This window comes from Hylobates moloch, unplaced genomic scaffold (assembly GCF_009828535.3).
Source record: "Hylobates moloch isolate HMO894 unplaced genomic scaffold, HMol_V3 SCAFFOLD_21, whole genome shotgun sequence".
NCBI classification, from domain to species: Eukaryota; Metazoa; Chordata; class Mammalia; order Primates; family Hylobatidae; genus Hylobates; species Hylobates moloch.
The window spans coordinates 511,028-528,803 of NW_026652296.1; the positions used below are offsets into that span (position 1 = coordinate 511,028).

A 17,776-nucleotide genomic window follows, 5' to 3' on the forward strand; every position below is an offset into this window, starting at 1 on the left:
GACGGGGCAGGTGGAGGGAGTGTGAGCTCTGTATGGGCAGGTGGAGGGAGTGTGAGCTCTGGACGGGGCAGGTGGAGGGAGTGTGAGCTCTGGACGGGTTGGTTCACCTGTGAAAGGTGCACTCAAAGGCGAATCCAACCTGCTATCTCTAGGAACTGGGAGGGGAAGTTCCTGCAGGTCATCGAGACCCCAGATGTCAGGGCATCAGAAACCTGGAAATAAAAGCCAGGATCCATACGGATGGCTAAGGTGATCTTGGAAAGGAAGGAGAAAGCTGGAGGACTGATAGATGCAGATATCAAAGCTTATAGTGCTGCGGTCATGGAGACGCTGTGGTGTTGATGCAGGGTAGACAAGCCATCACGGCCAGTGAGGCACTAGAAAGCCAGCTCTGCAACTCAGTGTGGGACGGATGGTCTTTTCAATATATGGTGCTGAGTGACTGGACATTGACATGGAGGAAAAAAGTGAATTGTGGCCGGGCGCGATGGCTCAGACCTGTAATCCCAGCACTTTGGGAGGCCAAGGCAGGTGGATCACCTGAGGTCAGGAGTTCAAGACCAGCCTGGCCAACATGGCTAAACCGCGTCTCTACTAAAAATACAAAAATCAGCCTGGTGTAGTGACGAGTGCCTGTAATTCCAGCTACTTGAGAGGCTAAGGCAGGAGAATCACTTGAACCCAGAGGTGGAGGTTGCAGTGAGCTGAGATCGCACCACTGCACTCCAGCCTGGGTGACAGAGCAAGACTCCGTTCCCCTCCCCCAAAATAGTGAATCTTGACCCCTAATTCTGACCAAGCACAAAAATTAATTTGAGAGGAATCATAAATCTTTGGAAAATTGGCAATATCCACTGAAGCCAAGCAGGTGAACACCCTGTGGTCCAGAAACCCCCCTTCCCCGCCAGGGCATGCCCAACAGAAATAATGAGAACTTAAGTCACCAAAAGACACATGTAAGAGCCATCAGATCTCCACTGTTCAATAGGCCCAAACTGGAATCTGCAGGATGGATATGTGGCTTAGGGGTGCCATGGAGTACTACGCACAACAACCAAATCCTCCTCTAGGCAGCAGTGCGGGCCACGTCTAGTGAAGAAAGCCCAACACGAGGGTAGGATCACACGTATACGAAGTCCTAGGGCAATGAAACGTGTGGTGATTGAGGGCAGAGCGTGCTCTCTTGGGGGGGGTTACAACTAGGGGAGGGCCAGAGGCTCGTTCGAGGGTGCTGGGAACGTGCAATGCCTGTTTGAGTGGCGATGTGTGGTGTACGTAGATAAAGTTCATTGAGCTGTACATGTATTTGCACTTTACATAAGGCTTAAAACGTTTTTGAAAATAATCTGGACAGATCACAATTTCATCACATTCTAACACAGAGTGACAGCCTAATACATTTGTAAACAAAGAAACAAAGTACAGTTGATGTTTGGATCCCTTTCTGAAATGCTGTCAAAGTGCAGTCTTTTGAAAATTATATCCAGACCAATTCAATATCCAGATGGTTTTGTGATGAAGACTCAGGAAGCAGCAGACTTGAGCCCTCCGAAGATGCCTTGTCCCCTGTCTGCCTGCCTGAAGCCAGCTGCCAGTCCATTTGGTTCACGGCTGGTTTCTTGCAGTCTTTGACACAATCATGAAAAGGTTCTGGAATGTTCCCTGGTACAGTGGCTATTTAGGACAGGTCCGATTCTCCTGCAGCGGAAAGCGTGCTGGGAGGGGACAGAGGAAGGGCCAAGGGCAGGTGGCCATGTAGCCGACTTGGCTTGGTGCTGGGAGGCCAGAGACCTCTGCTCTTCCCTGAGCTTAGGGGAGGCCTCCAGTCCGGCATGAATGACTGCAGTGTTTTCACAGGTGCAATTCTGTACAGTCGCAGCCGGATGTCGCTGAGTGCCCTATTTTCGGGGGTCCACGCCAGCTTTGATAGCATTGCTTCTCAGTTACTCTTTTGGAAGTTGACCTTTTCCTTGCGAGAACACCTGATTCCTGGCAAAGGGTTCCGTTTTTAGGACAGACCGCGAGAGTCCCTGTTTCCATATAATGATCTTTATGCTTTTTTATTTAATTACTGTTACCAAATGGACTTTAAGGCCTTCCCAGTGTTTATGAGAATGAAACTATGTGATGTTAATTTTTTCTAAGATATATAGACTGTAAATCACAAATAAATCATGGAAGGTGGTGTTTCCAGTAAGAAATTATTTTAATAATGACAGCCAGTGAAATTCCCTCAATGATCACAGTACTGTCAGTCAAATGTAGTGGGTTGAGCAGTGAACACCCCCTGAAAACGGAGGTCTTCATCCTGATCCTCAGAGCTTGTGGATGTGACCCTTTGGAAAAAGGGTCTTGCAGATGTGATGAAGGATCTCAAAATGAAGTCCTCCCGCATTGTCCAGATGGGTCCTAAGTCCAATCACAGGTGTCCTTCTAAGAGAAGAGGAAGAGACACAGACACAGAGAGAAAAGGCAACATAGATGGTGGCAGAGACTGGAGCGATGTGGCCACAAACCAAGGGACAGCTGGAGCCACTAGGAGCTGAAGAGGCCGGAGGGACCCTCCCTGGAGCCACTGGAGAGAGCCAGGCCGTGCTGATGCCTTGATCTCCGACCTTTGGCCACCAGAACTGCAAGAGGGTGGACCGGGCTGTTCTGAGCCTCACACTTTGTGGTGCTGTGTTATGGTAGTGACCGGAAAATAGAGCATTAAGAAAAAGCCAAAGTGCATCGCAGGCAGCTTCAGAACATGCAGGTCGTAAGGGGACCATCCGCAGCTGCGGCTCTGCCCTGGGCCCGTGGCATTTATTCTCACAGGGTGATTAACGCTGAGTCCGGCTCATGTCCATTCTAAGTTGTTGTTCTAGGGAAAAAAATACAGGGTTTCTACACAGAGATAAATATTTAACATGTAGGTCTGAATTAAATAAAAATGGCTAAAATATATGATAATTCAAAATTTTAATTTTCATGTTTGTATAGGAAGAATAGAAACCATGAATGAATATATTCTCAAAAGAGTTGTTTTGGCCGGGCGTGGTGGCTTATGCCTGTAATCCCAGCACTTTGAGAGGCCGAGGCAGGTGGATCATGAGGTCAGGAGATCGAGACCATCCTGGTTAACACGGTGAAACCCCGTCTCTACTAAAAATACAAAAAATTAGTCGGGCGCGGTGGCGGGCGCCTGTAGTCCCAGCTACTCTGGAGGCTGAGGCAGGAGAATGACGTGAACCCAGGAGGCAGAGCTTGTAGTGAGCCAAGATTGAGCCACTTCACTCCAGCCTGGGCGACAGAGCGAGACTCCGTCTAAAAAAAAAAAAAAAAAAAAAAATTGTTTTGGGCCAGGCACAGTGGCTCACACCTATAATCCCATCACTTTTGGAGGCCAAGGTGGGAGGATTGCTTGAGTCCAGGAGTTCAAGACCAGCCTGGGCAACATGGCGAGACCTCATCTTGTTTAGAAAAAAGAAAAAGCTGTTTTAAATAAACTAATCGAAAAACTCATTTCCTTGCTCTCCTTTTCCAGCCTAGAATGTGTGGAGCGTTTGCTCTGTTGGGTGTGATAATGCGAGAACCAGGCGCTGTCGGGGTGAGACGGGCGGCCTGGGGGACGGTGGCGGTAAAGAGAAGTCTCTTGTTACCTGACTCATGGAGGAGAGCCAGGGGCACAGTGTGGCTGACAGAGGACAGGCCAGGAAGAGCTTGGATTTTCCTCCTCAGGAGCCGCTCGGGGGATGTGCGGCGGGGACATGCGTCCGAACACAGCCAGCTGGTCCGAGGTGCTTCCGTGCCAGGCGGGGCCTCGGGGGTTTTCTGTGTCTTGGCCACACAGACATGCTCCAGTTTCACAAAATGAGCGGTCCTGGCAGATGCTGAGTTTCCTGTTAGAGCTGCCTTTTGGGAGGTCCTTGTCACGGGGGTGTGCCTGTCCACTGGAGCCCCCAGAGCCTCAGTAGACCCTCCCTGCACGGCAAGCGGGGACTGCCAGTCAGGAGGGCAGGTGCTTATCCCACTTGTCAGAATTTATCTTCAGGAGGTGGCAGAGGGCTGCAAAGACCCGTCTGTAGGAGCCTCACTGAAGTGTCCACAAGGGTGAAAACACAGAAACAAGTGTTCAGCAGTAGTGCCTGTTTAATAAATTATGGTGTGTTCAAACATCCAAAAGCTGTGTAATTAAAACTCCCGGCACTGAAAGGTGGTCACAGTATGTGGAGGGGAAGATGTCCTGCACAGCAAGTACGTCGTAATCCCAGGGTGAGCAGCCCACGTGCATGCGCCGGGCTTTTCAGGTGGGTCTCCTGGAGGGTCCCGCGGACGTGGCTGCTCCGGGCTCTCTCAGTGGCCCATGCCCAGGTCTGACGTGCTGGTATCTGGGCCCGAGTAGCATAACGGCATTGGGGGTGCTGAGGGTCCCTCAGGTTTTTGAGCCTGGCCCCAGGGCACACACCATGGATGTGGTGTGGAGTTCCTGCCACTGAGTGATGTTGGGTCTCAGGGTTGGGGGAAAAGAACTTGATTAAATGGGTCTGGCTGCTTCTCCCGCATCCAGCAAGAAGAGCCCAGGGCTTTGAGTCCCACCCATGTCTCCCATTTCCCCTGCACACTTTTGAGTCCATGTTACTCCGCGGTGTTTGTTTCTTATCTGCCTCCAGGGAGGCGTCTGATCCGACACCATGCCCAGGGCCTGCTACCCACAGATGCTCAGTGGGGTCTGAGGGCTGGAAGGAGGGTCCTGCAGGGACTGGGCACTGTGTTCAGCATTGGCCGTTCTTACCCCTTGCCTCCTGCCTTTGGCCTGGGGTCTCTTGGTCTGTCCTCAGTGGAGCGACGGTCCCTTGGCCTGGATGGAAAGATCTGAGAGCTGGGGCTCCTGAGCTCCGCGGGGCTCAGCCTTGCTGGCACCGCCCCTGTCAGACAGTGGGTGGGACAATCTATGCAGATGGTGGGGGAGCCTGGCCTGTCACAGTGCTGACCAACCCCCAGTGGGTGGCCGTGGGAGACAGCCCGTCCTGGCTGCTGGGCTGCGGGGTGCAGCCGTGGTCTGTGGGCCGCAGGGTGGCACATCCCAGGCCCTGCTGACGCCTCGCGGGTCCCTCTCTTTCAGTGAATGAGTTCACGGTGATCAGGAAGAAGTTCAAGTGTCCCTACTGCAGCTTCTCGGCCATGCACCAGTGCATCCTCAAGCGCCACATGCGCTCGCACACGGGAGAGCGGCCCTACCCCTGCGAGATCTGCGGGAAGAAGTTCACGCGGCGCGAGCACATGAAGCGGCACACGCTGGTGAGTGCGGGGAGGGTCCGTGTGCCGCGCGCTATGTGTGGCCACGATGTCTGGGCAGGCGGGTCCTGATGAGGGTGCAGACCGCCCCGGACCCCAGACCTGCGCGGGGGGAAGACAGCAGGGCAGGGAGAGCCGCCCCGGTTAGCACCAGGGCCCTTGCCTGCTCCGCCCTGGCCTCCTGGGCGTGGGTGGGCCACATGGCCCCTGCGTAGGCTTCGGCCCACCCTGCTCGCCTGCTGGCCCCCAAGGCAGCCAGGCCTCGGCAAACTCAGCTCGCTCTGCTTGGAGCCCCCAACCCTCAGCCACCTCTGCGCCCCCTGCCCCCGCCCTGCCTCTGGACAGGGAACCCTGTCCTTGTGCCTGCCGACCTGTGTGCACCCACCGTGCCCACCCTGGAGCTCAGCACCGGCAGGTCGTTGTCAGGTAGCAGGTGTAGAGTGGATGGATTTGCTTGGGGAGGAGATAATAGAAAAAGGCAGCCTGGGAACAGGAAGGCAGATTTGCCAAAAAAGGCCTGGCGAGGGCATCTCAAGTGGGTGAGATGAACCAATGAGGCAGGTGGGGCACAGGCAGCCCAGAGCGGGGCGCCCCGAGGGGTTCGGGGAGTCCTGGGACGCCCACCCCGAGGCGCAGGGTGCAGGGGGAGCTCGCGGCGGGCAGCTGTGTGAGGAGAGGCAGTGGAGGCGGCCCCGCGCTGCGGGCTGAAGTGGGGCTGCTGTCGGGGCGGAAGAGGCTCTGGAGCATCGCTGCCAGTTTAGGAATCCCAGGAGAGTCAGCAGGTTCTGGAGCGGACCTGCAGGAGGCGAGCTCCACCGGGAAACCCACCGGGGGGCGTGGCTTTATGGGGAGACCCACCGGGGGGCGTGGCTTTATGGAGAGACCCACCGGGGGGCGGGGCTTTATGGGGAGACCCACCAGGGGGCGTGGCTTTATGGGGAGACCCACCGGGGGGCGTGGCTTTATGGGGAGACCCACCAGGGGGCGTGGCTTTATGGGGAGACACACCGGGGGGCGGGGCTTTTGGGGAGACCCACCGGGGTGGGGCCTTATGGGGAGACCCACCATGGGGCGGAGCTTTATGGGGAGACCCACTGGGGGGCGGGGCTTTATGGGGAGACCCACCAGGGGGCGGGGCCGAGCACCAGGGGTCAGGTTCTGTTGGTTTCTGCTTTTCCAGCGCAGTGGTGGATACTCATTTGGGGTAACGACCCCTGTGGGAGCTCCCTGAGGTCAAGCTGCAGAGTTAGAGGGGTGCCAGGGCCCTGGCCTGCCCGTGTCTGCCTGGCCGGCTGTGGGTGAAGGGCCACTTCAGGCCCTCGGATGCTGCCTGGGATGTGTCCTGGAGTCGATGTGGAGCTGGGCTTAGTGCTGGGCTCTGGCCTCCCCTGATGTCCCCACATTTGCCTGTGCGAGGTGGAGGACAGTAGAGAAGGAACAGTCCTGGGAGGGGACCCTGGACCACGAGAGGGCAGGTCTGCAAGGCCAGAAGCAGACCCACATCCACGCGGAGCTGCAGAGGCCCCAGCGTTGTTTTCCGTAGCTGAAGATGTGCTTCTGTTCGCACAGGCCACAGGGCTGATCTTACAAACCACTTACAAAAAGCCTCGGGGCGGTTAGCTGCACCATGCCGACATGTTCCCTATTCAGAGAAAATCGCATCTTGTTTTTTAAACTGATAGGTGCTAACACGTTTTAACAACATGGATTGCAACATCTTTCTTTAGCAAATCCGTATTAACCTCTCAGTAAGCGTTTTGATCCTGTTTGAGGTTCAGTGTGGCTGCCTGTTCCTTATCATTGGACAGGGTTAGGGTGTTTTTTTTTTTTTTTTTTTTTTTTTTAGAGACAGGGTTTCACTGTGTTACCTAGGCTGGAGTGCAGTGGTGTGATCACAGCTCACTACAACTTTGACCTCCTGGGCTCAAGCGATCCTTCCACCGCAGCCTCCCAAGTAGCTGGGACTACAGGTGTGCACCACCATGCCCAGCTAATTTTTGCGTTTTGTGGCGATGGGATTTCGCTATGTTGCCCAGGCTAGTCCCGAACTCCTGGCCTCAAGTGAGCCACCTGCCTCTGCTTCCCAAAGTGCTGGAATTACAGGTGTGAGCCACTGTGTCCGACCAGTGCTGGGTTTTTTTTTTGTTTGTTTGTTTGTTTTTTTTTTTTTTTTTTTGAGACAGAGTCTCGCTCTGTCGCCCAGGCTGGAGTGCAGTGGCACAATCTCGGCTCACTGCAAGCTCCACCTCCTGGGTTCACGCCATTCTCCTGCCTCAGCCTCCCAAGTAGCTGGGACTACAGGCGCCCACCATCACGCCCAACTAATTTTTTTTTTTTTTTGTATTTTTAGTAGAGATGGGGTTTCACCGTGGTCTCGATCTCCTACCTTGTGATCTGCCCGCCTCAGACTCCCAAAGTGCTGGGATTACAGGTGTGAGCCACTGTGCCCGGCCAAGTGCTGGGATTTTTAGCCTGGGGTTCATGATTGGGCTTCAGGGGGTCATAATTCCCTGGAAAATGTACTTATAACATATGGAAAGCCAAGTGTGGTGGCACATGCCTGTAATCCCAGCACTTCGGGAGGCTGGGGCAGGAGGATAGCTTGAGGCCAGGAGTTTGAGACCAGCCTGGGCAAAATAGCAAGACTCTGTCTCTACAAAAAAAGAAAAAAAAAATTAGCCAAGTGTGTGTGGCCACCATGTCTGGGCCGGCGGGTCCTGATGAGGGTGCAGACCGCTCCGGACCCCAGACCGGGTCCACTCTGCACCGGTGGGGGAGACAGCAGAGGCTGAGGCAGGACGATCACTGGAGCCCAGTGAGGTTGAGGCTGCAGTGAGCCGTGACTGCACCACTGCACTCCAGCCTGGGCAACAGAGTGAGACCCTGTCTCTAAAGAACAACAAACACAAGCAAGCATATGGGGCTTGACTTTTTCTGAGGAGAGGCTCTGCGTGTGGCCTTCTCTGGGGTCCTGGACCCGAGAGCATGGAGACCCGAGTGTGAGACGGCAGCTCCAGCCGGTCCAGCCTCCACTTTCACGATGGCACTTACGAGCGCTGACTGTCAGCCCTTCCCTGGCCTGGGTGGCCCCTCCACCCGTTCCAGGAGGAGCACCAGTGGCTGGGGCAGGACCCCCCACGCCTTGGCAGGGCCACATTTGGAGGGTGGGCCAGCCGTGCTCTTGCAGCCACAGTGCCCCAGAGCCTGGGTGGGCTGCCCAGGTGTCCCACCTTCCTTCCTGCTTCCTTCCAGGGCATCTGCCCATTTGGATGAGTTCCCAGCCATCCAGCCCGGGCCACAAGGTCCCTGTGCCACCCCAAGCTGCCTCTGCTGCCTCCTCAGGTGCCCTGGCCCCTGCACACATGGGAGCCTAGGCCTCGAGGGGCCTCAGTGGGTGCACTAGCCCCGCTCCAACCCTTCCTGGGCCTGTGTGCACCAGCTCACCGTGTTGGGAAGTTTCTACCGTGGCTTGTCTTGAATTTTTGTTCTGGAAGTCCTTGGTTTAAAATACAGCAAATCAGGCTGGGTGCGGTGGCTCACGCCTGTAATCCCAGCACTTTGGAAGGCTGAGGCGGGCAGATCATGAGGTCAGGAGATCAAGACCATCCTGGCTAACATGGTGAAACCCCGTCTCTACTAAAAATGCAAAAAATTAGCCAGGCGCGGTGGCGGGCGCCTGTAGTCCCAGCTACTCAGGAGGCTGAGGCAGGAGAATGGGGTGAGCCTGGGAGGCGGAGCTGGCAGTGAGCCAAGATCGCAACACTGTGCTCCAGCCTGGGTGACAGAGCAAGACTCTGTTTAAAAAAATAAATAAAATAAAATAAAATAAAATAAAATAAAATAAAATAAAATACAGCAAAACAAAAGCCCAAAGGAGCAGTCCTGGCACCAAGTTGTCTGAGGCTCTGTTTCTAGGGTTAGCATGTTTGGGCATCTGAGGTGGGCTGTGTGGTGCTGCCCTGGCCGTGAAGGCCACCAGCTGCCCCTGAGGGTCTCACATCCCTGTGCGGCCCCATCCCAGGCCATGCTTAGAGCTCACAGGGTTGCTCTGGGAGCAGACATTTGAGAAGTGAGGTCTCTATGGTTCCCGGTTTTGTGGAAGTTACAGGCAACTCTGCCCTCAAGGAGGCGGGTCTAGAAGGGGAGGTCGGGCTGTGCTGGGTGGCCTGTGGGCCTGTGGATTCGGGACGCTGAGGCCGGTGACAGGAAGTATATAAGGGCCAGGACCCAGCCCCAGGATGGGGAGGTGGTAGCTGTGGTGCCTGCCTGTCAGAGGTCTTTGGAAGTGTAGCGGGACCGTCTTCCGCCATGACACACATTGATTATATATGTACTTGCTCATGGGAGAAAACTGGTGAGTTTGGAATGGTTTAAGGAAGAGCTAAACTCACAAGCACATCCCAGCCTCAGTTCTCCGTGCAGCCTCAGAGGCACTGCAGGCCCCAGGAGACAGCCCCGCGGATGGAGGGGGGAGCCTGGGGTCAGTGCCGGGTTCAGCCTGGAGGACTGACGTGAGGCCAGCCCACCTCAGAGAAGCCCCTTGTGTGGACTTGGCCAGGGGCCAGGGGTTGCTATTGGGGTCCTCTGTGGGTCCTGCCGTCTCCGTCCTTGGAGGGCAGGGACAGGGGCTGTGCTGTGAGGGATCAGGGCCAGCCCCCCAAGGCCTCCTCGAGTTGGCCTGGCCGAGGGTGCCCGTGAGTGGGTACATGGGCCGCCTCTCCCCGTCCCTGGCCATGTCTCTCTGAGGTCTGGTTCTGCACAGCACAGGTGTCCCGCCCACCCTCAGCAGAAGCCCACCTGGGGCCACATGTCCCCAGCAGTGTGTGGTAGTTCCCTCAGGCCTCAAGGCTGGTGCCGAGACCCTCCAGGAACCCAGCACCTCGCGTCCTGCCACATGGGCCCTCTTCAGGGTGCCGCCTCGTCTCCCTGCTGGGCCCAGCACAACTGCCCTCCCTGGCAGCCACACCTCTCCTCCTGTGACCATAAATGCTCATCTCTCTTCTTGCCTGTCTCAGTTGACCTTGAAACAGCCGGAGAGTGGGGGAGTTGCCTCCTTTTCACATTCCTGGAGTCAGGGTCAGGGGCTGAGGGGTCAGGGACTGAGGGGGTCACAAGCTGAGGGGGTGTCCACACAGCCAGGCTGAGGTGTGGACCCACCTGCCCGGCTGGCAGCCCCAACCCCGGCCCGTCCCTGTACAGGGCGCACGGCCATGGCTGGGTACAGGAGGAGCTCTGTGAGCTCCAGTCCAATGCGGGGCCCTTAGCCTGTCCTGCAGGGAGGTTTGGAGGAAGCCAGGCTTCTAGGCAGAGGGGTGGTGTGACCCCTGTGAGAAGTGTGTCAACCCAGGGGGCCTCTGGTGGGGATGCTTGGACACACAGTGTAGATGCTGAGACTGGCCCACCTAGGGGCTGGATTTGCGGGGGAGGGGCACTGCCGCCCTTGTGCCAGCATCCCCTTGGGACAGGGCTGCGTTGGTGCCACCTGCAGTTCTGCCTGTGTGGCTCTGATAGGAGCGGGGGCTCAAGGTCTGAGCACTCCTGTCTCTGCGCACCTCCCCCACCAGGAACCTCTGCCTGTGCAGATGCTCTGAGGGCCCGGGAGGCTGTGGCCCCCCCACCCCTACCGGGCCCTGCTCACCCCCTGCCCTGCCCCTCCACCCACCGGGTCCTGCTCACTCTCTGCCCCGCCCCCCCACCCCCACCGGGCCCTGCTCACCCCCCCGTGCCCTGCCCCCCCCAACCCCCACCGGGTCCTGCTCACCCCCTGCCCCGTCCCCCCCACCCCCACCAGGCCCTGCTCACCCCCTGCCCTGCCCCTACAGGTCCACAGCAAGGACAAGAAGTACGTGTGCAAGGTGTGCAGCCGCGTCTTCATGTCTGCCGCCAGCGTGGGCATCAGGCATGGCTCCCGGCGCCACGGTGTGTGCACCGACTGTGCTGGCCGCGGCATGGCCGGGCCCCTGGACCACGGCGGCGGAGGCGGCGAGGGCTCTCCAGAGGCGCTGTTCCCAGGTGACGGGCCCTATCTGGAGGACCCTGAGGACCCACGAGGGGAGGCGGAGGAGCTGGGCGAGGACGACGAGGGCCTGGCCCCTGAGGATGCGCTGTTGGCGGATGACAAGGATGAGGAAGACTCGCCGCGGCCACGCAGCCCCCCGGGAGGTCCTGATAAGGACTTCGCATGGCTCTCCTAGGCCCGCCTGCCGGCAGGGTCGGTGGCTGTCTCGCGTCATCCACCTGTGTGTGTGTCCGGTGGGTCTCCAGTGCGGGGCCGGGACCACACTCACCCCTCTCGCGGCCCCTCCTCTGCTTCCCCCTGAACCCACCCCCCATGGAAACCAGCCCTGTGGGCTAAGAAGCAGGTGCGACCCCAGCAAGAGGGGTGCTCTGGGACCAGACATGAAGTGAGTTGGGGGAGGGCACAGGGTGGGTTTGAGTGAAGGGAGAGCACGGTCCTAAGTCCCCAGCAGGCGGTGCGGGGGTGTGAGTGGCCCCTGTGACGGCCAGCCTGGCTTGGACATGTGATGGTCCTGTGGCCGGGTCCAGTGGGCACTGGGTGGGTGGTGTGTTTGGCCCAGAGGCCCCCAGCCTGAGCAGGTGCAGAGTTTTACAGACACCCGGTCAGCCCGGCTGGAGCCTGCCCTCCCCTCCCCTAGCAGCCAGGTCACTGCCTGTGGCTGCAGCCGCGGCCCATGGCAGTCTGTAGAATCCAGGTGCACAGAGAGCCCTGCCACCCTCTTACCTCTGGGCTTTGGTGCTTAACACACAATACAGCTGCAGAACCCTGCTGGAGGCCGAGGGTTCCAGGTGCTATCTTAGGTGGACACAGCCCTGGGGGCTCCTTCCAGGAGGGGACCCTCAGCCCTGTGCCCCCCACACTTCAGGCCACACCAGGTTCCCTCTGCAAGGGCCTCGGCTCAGTCGTGTGCACTTCTCGGAGAGCCTTGGGCTGCCGTGTCCACCCTGGGCTCTGCCCATCCTGTTCTGCCCATGGCCCAGCCCGGCCGCTCCTGCTGACCCCTCCTGGACGGGCTGGAGCTGGGCTCCTGCCTTTGCTGCTAACACTGGAGGTGGTGTTCCTAACTGCAGTGTGCTGCTTACACCTCCCCGCGTGGGTAACCAAATTTTTAAGTAGTCAGAGACATATCAAGGTGTAGTTACATAAAATTATTTTGTTTGGCATTATTTTTCTCACTCGATGAAACTATATAGGGTTGTTTTTCCTTTAGCTTGTGGTCAAGTCCTCTTGCTGTGTTTTCAAAAGCACTCACATGTTCTTTCTTTTCCTGAGTGAAAAGCAAAGGTACCACGGTGTATGCTGTGGTGCACCGCCTGGCTTTGGGGGTCCTGGAGGCAGGCTGCCCAGACTCACAGCCTCAGGACAGTTGCCACAGCCTGTCTTCTTGTTCAGGCTGCCTCTGACAGCACTCACCACTAGGACATTCCATCCCTCACCCCCTCCTCTGGCACAGGCCACCACTGCGGTGCTGTGCCTTCGGATGGGAGGTGGGTGCGGTGGCCGCCTCCTTCCCTCCAGGACCTACCCGTGTGAAGACCCCCTGGAGTGCTGAGCTTCAGGGCTGCGTGGAAAGAGTTTTTACTCTCTCTTTTTCTAGCCTGTATACCAGGCTTTTCCCCACATTGTCAGGTAGAGCACCAGCTTCCCTGACCGTTGCTGCTCGGGGAGGGCTGGGGGGGTCCTGTGCAGGAGTACATGGAGGATCCCAGGTACAGCGCAGGAGTCACAGCTTTTGTTTTTTTGACATCGGCCCCCGGTTCTACCAATGACAGGGTGCCCTGGCTGGAGCTGTCATCACACACCCCCCTCAGCTCGGAGGCTGTGGGCTCCTCAAAGCTGGAGAAAGAGGCCAAGATTTTTCTGCACATGGAGTGTGGGGATAGGAGCCGGGGCAAGCGCTGGCCCCTCAGCGGTGAGCCCTGCCCAGTCTTACCGAGCAAGGTGGGCGGCTCTGGCACGAGTCCCCCAGGGGGACAGCACGGCTACCGAGGAGCTCCAGCCCTCACCCCAGGCCAGCCCCGCCCCGGCCTCTGGGAGAATTCTCAGAACTTTGTACCTTTCCCCTGATTTTTAAACCCCTTTTCTAAACAGACTGACTTTCTTATAATATGCATTTGGAAACCAGACCTTTGCTACCCACCAATGTCTCTGGGTTTTGTACCAGTCCCTGCTCTCAGGCCACCCTGCCCAGGACCCGGGCCCACCTCCCCTCCACACTCAGGATGTCCTGCTCCGTCTGGCCGGCTCACTCCGTGTGGCTTGCCTTTGCTGACCGTTTTGGGGTTCCCCGTCGGAGCTACAGGGGCATTTTCTTCCCTGAAACCAACAGCGTCCCACTGACCTCCCCAAGTGTTTGCTGCGTGGCAGATTTCCTGTTCTTGTTCGCGGTTTGCTGACTGAAGAGTGTGGGGTTTCCGAGGCCCAGGTGAGCACGTCCATCTCTCAGGAGGCGTGGAGGGAAAAGACATGTCATGAAGAGTTTTTTTTTATGTGACTGATTTTTTTTTAAATCAATGTTCAAACTAATAAATATTTTTTTATGAAGAGGAAAAATGTGTAGATTACATTTCACATTTTGTATTTTTGTTTGTGTCTGTTTGTATTTTGGTGTTTGCAACACCAAAGTGGGAAATACAGTCCATTGGGGGTAGTGTTATTTGGGGGCGGGGAGGGGGCAGGGACACGATTTTTCTATCAAGCTCTGGATCCTGACCAGGTTGTACACTGGGGCACTCTGGGCTTTGGGAAACAGGACACTGCCAGGGCTACGTAGGGACCTGACTCAGAAGACGCAGCTTACTGCTTCCAACTTTGCACATCTTCCTCTTTAAAAAACTGAGAAAATGCAAAAACTGGAACTTTTTGCAATATTATAAAAGAATCTTATTTTAGCTCATTCTGTGACATGTGCAACTCTTAAGAAAGCCATACTTAATGGTGGTGTTTTTTATTTTTTAGATCTTATATTGTGTTTTGTATGCAGCCCTTTTAGAACTACTTGTAGTGAGGGTGCTGTGTGTGCTTTTCTTAAATATTTATTTTTTCAACATGCTTTCAACCTGTCAACAAAAACAAAACAGACAAAAAAAAGGGCAGTGTTTGAAGATTGTTGATTTTTTTCTGGGGATAATCTATATTATATCGACTTTCTATTATTATAAACTTGTGTTTGTGTTGGAGATGTGTCTACTATTGGGGGAAGAGGTTCTCGTAATCGCTCGGTGGGAAGTCATGGCTCTGCCGTCCTGCCTCTCTGTGGCCGTGGGTTCACGTGGCCTCTGCGGTGAGTCTCAAAGTTTCTGCCTAGGCGCCTGTGCGTTTCCTTTCTGTGACGGGATTAGCTTAGAGATCCTTGCAAAGCGATCACTTTCAATAAATTGGGAAATTGCTGCTCCAGCAGATGCCTCCTGCGTCTCAGATGATCCTTCCTCCGGCCTCGCCTGGGGTGGCGGCGGCCGACGGGTGACCCTCGGCCCTCTGTGGCCGGCTGCCAGACTCCACCCACTTGCCCACCACAGGGTCCCAGCCCCACGGCCTTCCTCCCAAGAGGCAGACAAAGCTTCTGGAAAAACCTCAAATCTTTAATTTCTCTCTTCGCCTGGTGCAGCCCAGACGTGAGACACCTGAGCTTCAAAAACATGGTAAAAACAGCCCCAGGGCCTGAGAGCCATTAAGTGCGAGTGGGGGAGTCCTCTCCCCAACACCCCTCAAAGTGCATCGGGACTGGCCCCCCACAGCTGGGCCCATAACACCCTCGATAAATCTACAGGCCGACAGGCGGGGGGCGGGGGTGGCTGCCCCCAGGGCCCTTGGGGCTAAGGGGACAGCGGTGTGGTTTGGCTTTAGTGCAAAAAGCTGGTTTCTTCAGAGGCACTTTGAGTGGTGGGACCCCTCCCCGACCTGGGGGGGTTCAGGGTCAGCCCCCCCCCCAATTAAAAGCAGACCCTGCAGCTGGTGAAGGCCAGCCCCTGGGGCTGTTCCGGGGCTCTTTCAGCCCCGGGCCTGGAGGGGGTGGGGAGGGAGAAGGTGGTAGCTTATGTTCTTGAACGAGCCAGACTTAGTCCAGGAACCGCTGGCAGGCCTTCTTCCAGCGGCAGGCTGTGCACCACAGGTCCCGGCGCTCCATGCCATACACCTTCCGGCACTTCTTCGCGTCGCCACGGGGCTTCCTGTGGGGGGGCACAGGACATGGGGTGCTGTGAGACCAGGACCTCCCCACCTGGTGCCGGCCGCAGGCCCTCAGCCCACACACACCTCAGGGTGACTCCAATCCTGGAGGACAAGGCGGGTGGGCAGGCTCCGACCTCCGAGGGCTGCGGCTCCAGGCGGGCAGGCGTCAGGCAGCCCTACAGGGAGACACAGCCAGGGCTTCACTCCCATCCAGAGGACCCTGAGACCCACCCCAGCTGCCACCTGTGGCCTCACCCACCTGGTAGACACGGTCACTGTGGCAGGACTGGGGGTTAGCAACAGCGCTCAGGACAGGGGGCGGGGGCAGGGGCGGGGGCGGGGGCAGGGGACTAGGCAGGGCTGGGGGCTCCAGCAGCTCTGGCAGCTCCAGGCGGGGGAAGGCAGGCGGCATGGAGGCCGTGGGGGACACTGGAGTCAGGCTGGACAGCCCGTCGGTCAGCGTGTCCACACCAACATCCAGCTCTGTGTAGTAGAAGTCCTCCTCACCATCACTCTGCTCAGGCTCTGCCTGCCTCCTGCGGGGGAGACAGCCAGAGGGAGCTGAAGGGGTGGCCTGGCCAGGCCTCACAACCCCAGCCAGCCCACGGGCCCCGTTGCACCCCAGGCCCCGCCGCACCCCAGGTGCACCAGGCGGATGTGTCTCTGCATCGCGGATGCCGTGCTCAGCACCTTCCCGCAGCTCTTCCACAGACACTGGAACATGACCTGGGCCGGGCTCTGCAGCAACAGGGGCCGGGGTCAGGCTCAGCTGCCACACCCGCCCCTCCCTGGGGGCCGCCCCCAAGCTCACCTTCCTTTTCCTCAGGGTGGGCTCCCCGAACAGAAAGTGGGCTGCCTCAGGGGGCAGTGGGGGTGACGGGGTGGACGGAGAGGACTGGTCACTGGCCAGGTCCCAGCCCCAGTCTCCACTGTTGCTGCTGCTGCTGTAGCTGCCTGGGGGCCGCACCAGAGCCTCCTTCCAGGGCTCCAGGCCAGGCTCTGTGGGGACACGGGCCCCCCACCTTAGAACTTCGGGTGGGTCCAGGGAGTCCCTAACCCTGAGCTGCCCCTGTTCACCGAGTCTGGTGAGACTGGTGGGCAGAGCATCTTGGAGGAGCTGGCCCCAGGGCTTGGGGAGAAACCCCCCCAGCACAGAAAAGGGTCAGCAGACGTGTGTGGCCAGCCGCATGGAGGCGAGCAGGTCACGGAGGCCAGAAGGCCTGAGTCCTGCCGCTTTGGCCTCAGTAAGGGGCACTGAGGGTGCGGGGGTCCATTTTAGAAAGGAGTCCCAGGTTTGAGGGCTCTGCTTGCCCCACAGAGGCTGGGTGGCTGTAGGTTCTGAGCTCTGTCCCCACCCACACCCCTAAATGCAGACATCTCAGTCTTACCTGGGCTGAAGGCTGCAACTGGGGCCCCCAGAAGGAGAGGGCTGGTGGACAAGCTTGTAAGGGCAGCGGCAGCCATGACCTCGTCCAGCCGGGCTTTTCCTGGGGTGGCTCTGGAGGAGACGGGGGCGGGGTGCGGGTGACCCAGCCAGAGCTCTGGGCCCCTCCCCTGGTCGGTCCACGTGCAGGCCTGGGCACGCGTGCACACCAGGCTCCCCACTCCCAGCCCTGGGCATGAGGCCTGGCCCCTCCCCCAGCTCAGGTTGCAGAGAGAGCCGAAAGCCACCCGGAGCAGGGCCAGGGTCTCCTGAAGCCTGAGTTCTCCACATCGCAGGCTTGGCACCACTGTGGTTCCTTCAGACCCTGGTGCTGGGCAGGGGTCTGAAGCCCTGGCAGAGGGGCGGGCCAGGCCCAGGCCTCCCCCCATCACACATTAACCAGGGTTGTGCAACAGCAGCTGTGGGCCTCACGCCAGGCCTGGGAGGTGGGAGTGGCCAGCAGCCGGCAGCAGCCAGGGGGAGACTGGGCTGGAAGCACGGGCAGCTCCCCAGGCCTCAGAGAGCCAGGCCAGAGCCCGCCCCTGCCCTGGCAGCCAGACCGAGGTGTCCGGCCTGGCAGGGGTTGGGAGGTGGCGGTCAGGAGCCCCAGGGATTCCTGGATAGTGGCCCCATGCGGACCGCGCAGCCTCTTCTGCACAGAGACGCACAGCCGCCCCCTCCGGGTTCTGAGCTCTACCCCGAGGAACTGCGGTGGAGGGAGGTGGAGGGACTACAAGTCATCGATCATTTCTGCTCAGCTCCTCCAGGGCTGAAAAGCTTGGGGGTGGCTGGTGATTACAAACCTGGGGCCCTGACCTGGCCTCCATCGGGGCCCGTGTCTCCGCACCCCACCCACCGCCCCTGCGCACACCGAGTCCCGGGGCACC

General features: G+C 58.1%; 2 protein-coding genes across 2 annotated transcripts in view; one reads left to right on the forward strand and one right to left on the reverse strand.

The window, feature by feature from the left end:
* Window positions 1–14,695, forward strand: part of ZBTB46 (zinc finger and BTB domain containing 46) — a 49,473-nt gene extending 34,778 nt beyond the window's left edge. Inside the window, exons 3-4 of the mRNA XM_032141951.2 lie at window positions 5,105–5,280; window positions 11,100–14,695. Coding sequence (XP_031997842.1) covers window positions 5,105–5,280; window positions 11,100–11,471 — 548 coding nt within the window. The 3' untranslated portion in view covers window positions 11,472–14,695. The remainder of the gene's footprint in view (window positions 1–5,104; window positions 5,281–11,099) is intronic.
* A 161-nt stretch (window positions 14,696–14,856) lies between these two features.
* Window positions 14,857–17,722, reverse strand: SLC2A4RG (SLC2A4 regulator). The gene is made up of 6 exons (XM_032141952.2): window positions 16,855–17,722; window positions 16,278–16,465; window positions 16,104–16,204; window positions 15,726–16,002; window positions 15,551–15,642; window positions 14,857–15,465 (listed from the first exon to the last, which is right to left on the reverse strand). Exons 1-6 carry the CDS (start codon window positions 17,276–17,278, stop codon window positions 15,354–15,356), a joined length of 1,194 nt encoding a protein of 397 aa, XP_031997843.1. The 5' UTR covers window positions 17,279–17,722; the 3' UTR covers window positions 14,857–15,353.
* Between the last annotated feature and the right edge of the window lie 54 nt (window positions 17,723–17,776).

Bases quoted from the DNA above. Each gene is read 5' to 3' on its own strand.
- SLC2A4RG (XM_032141952.2), bottom strand. From the start codon at position 17,278: ATGGGGGGAGGCCTGGGCCTGGCCCGCCCCTCTGCCAGGGCTTCAGAC. The intron at 16,466-16,854 runs GTAAGACTGAGA...GTGTCCCCACAG, and splicing joins AGTTGCAGCCTTCAGCCCAG to AGCCTGGCCTGGAGCCCTGG. The intron at 16,205-16,277 runs GTGAGCTTGGGG...CTGTTGCTGCAG, and splicing joins CCACCCTGAGGAAAAGGAAG to AGCCCGGCCCAGGTCATGTT.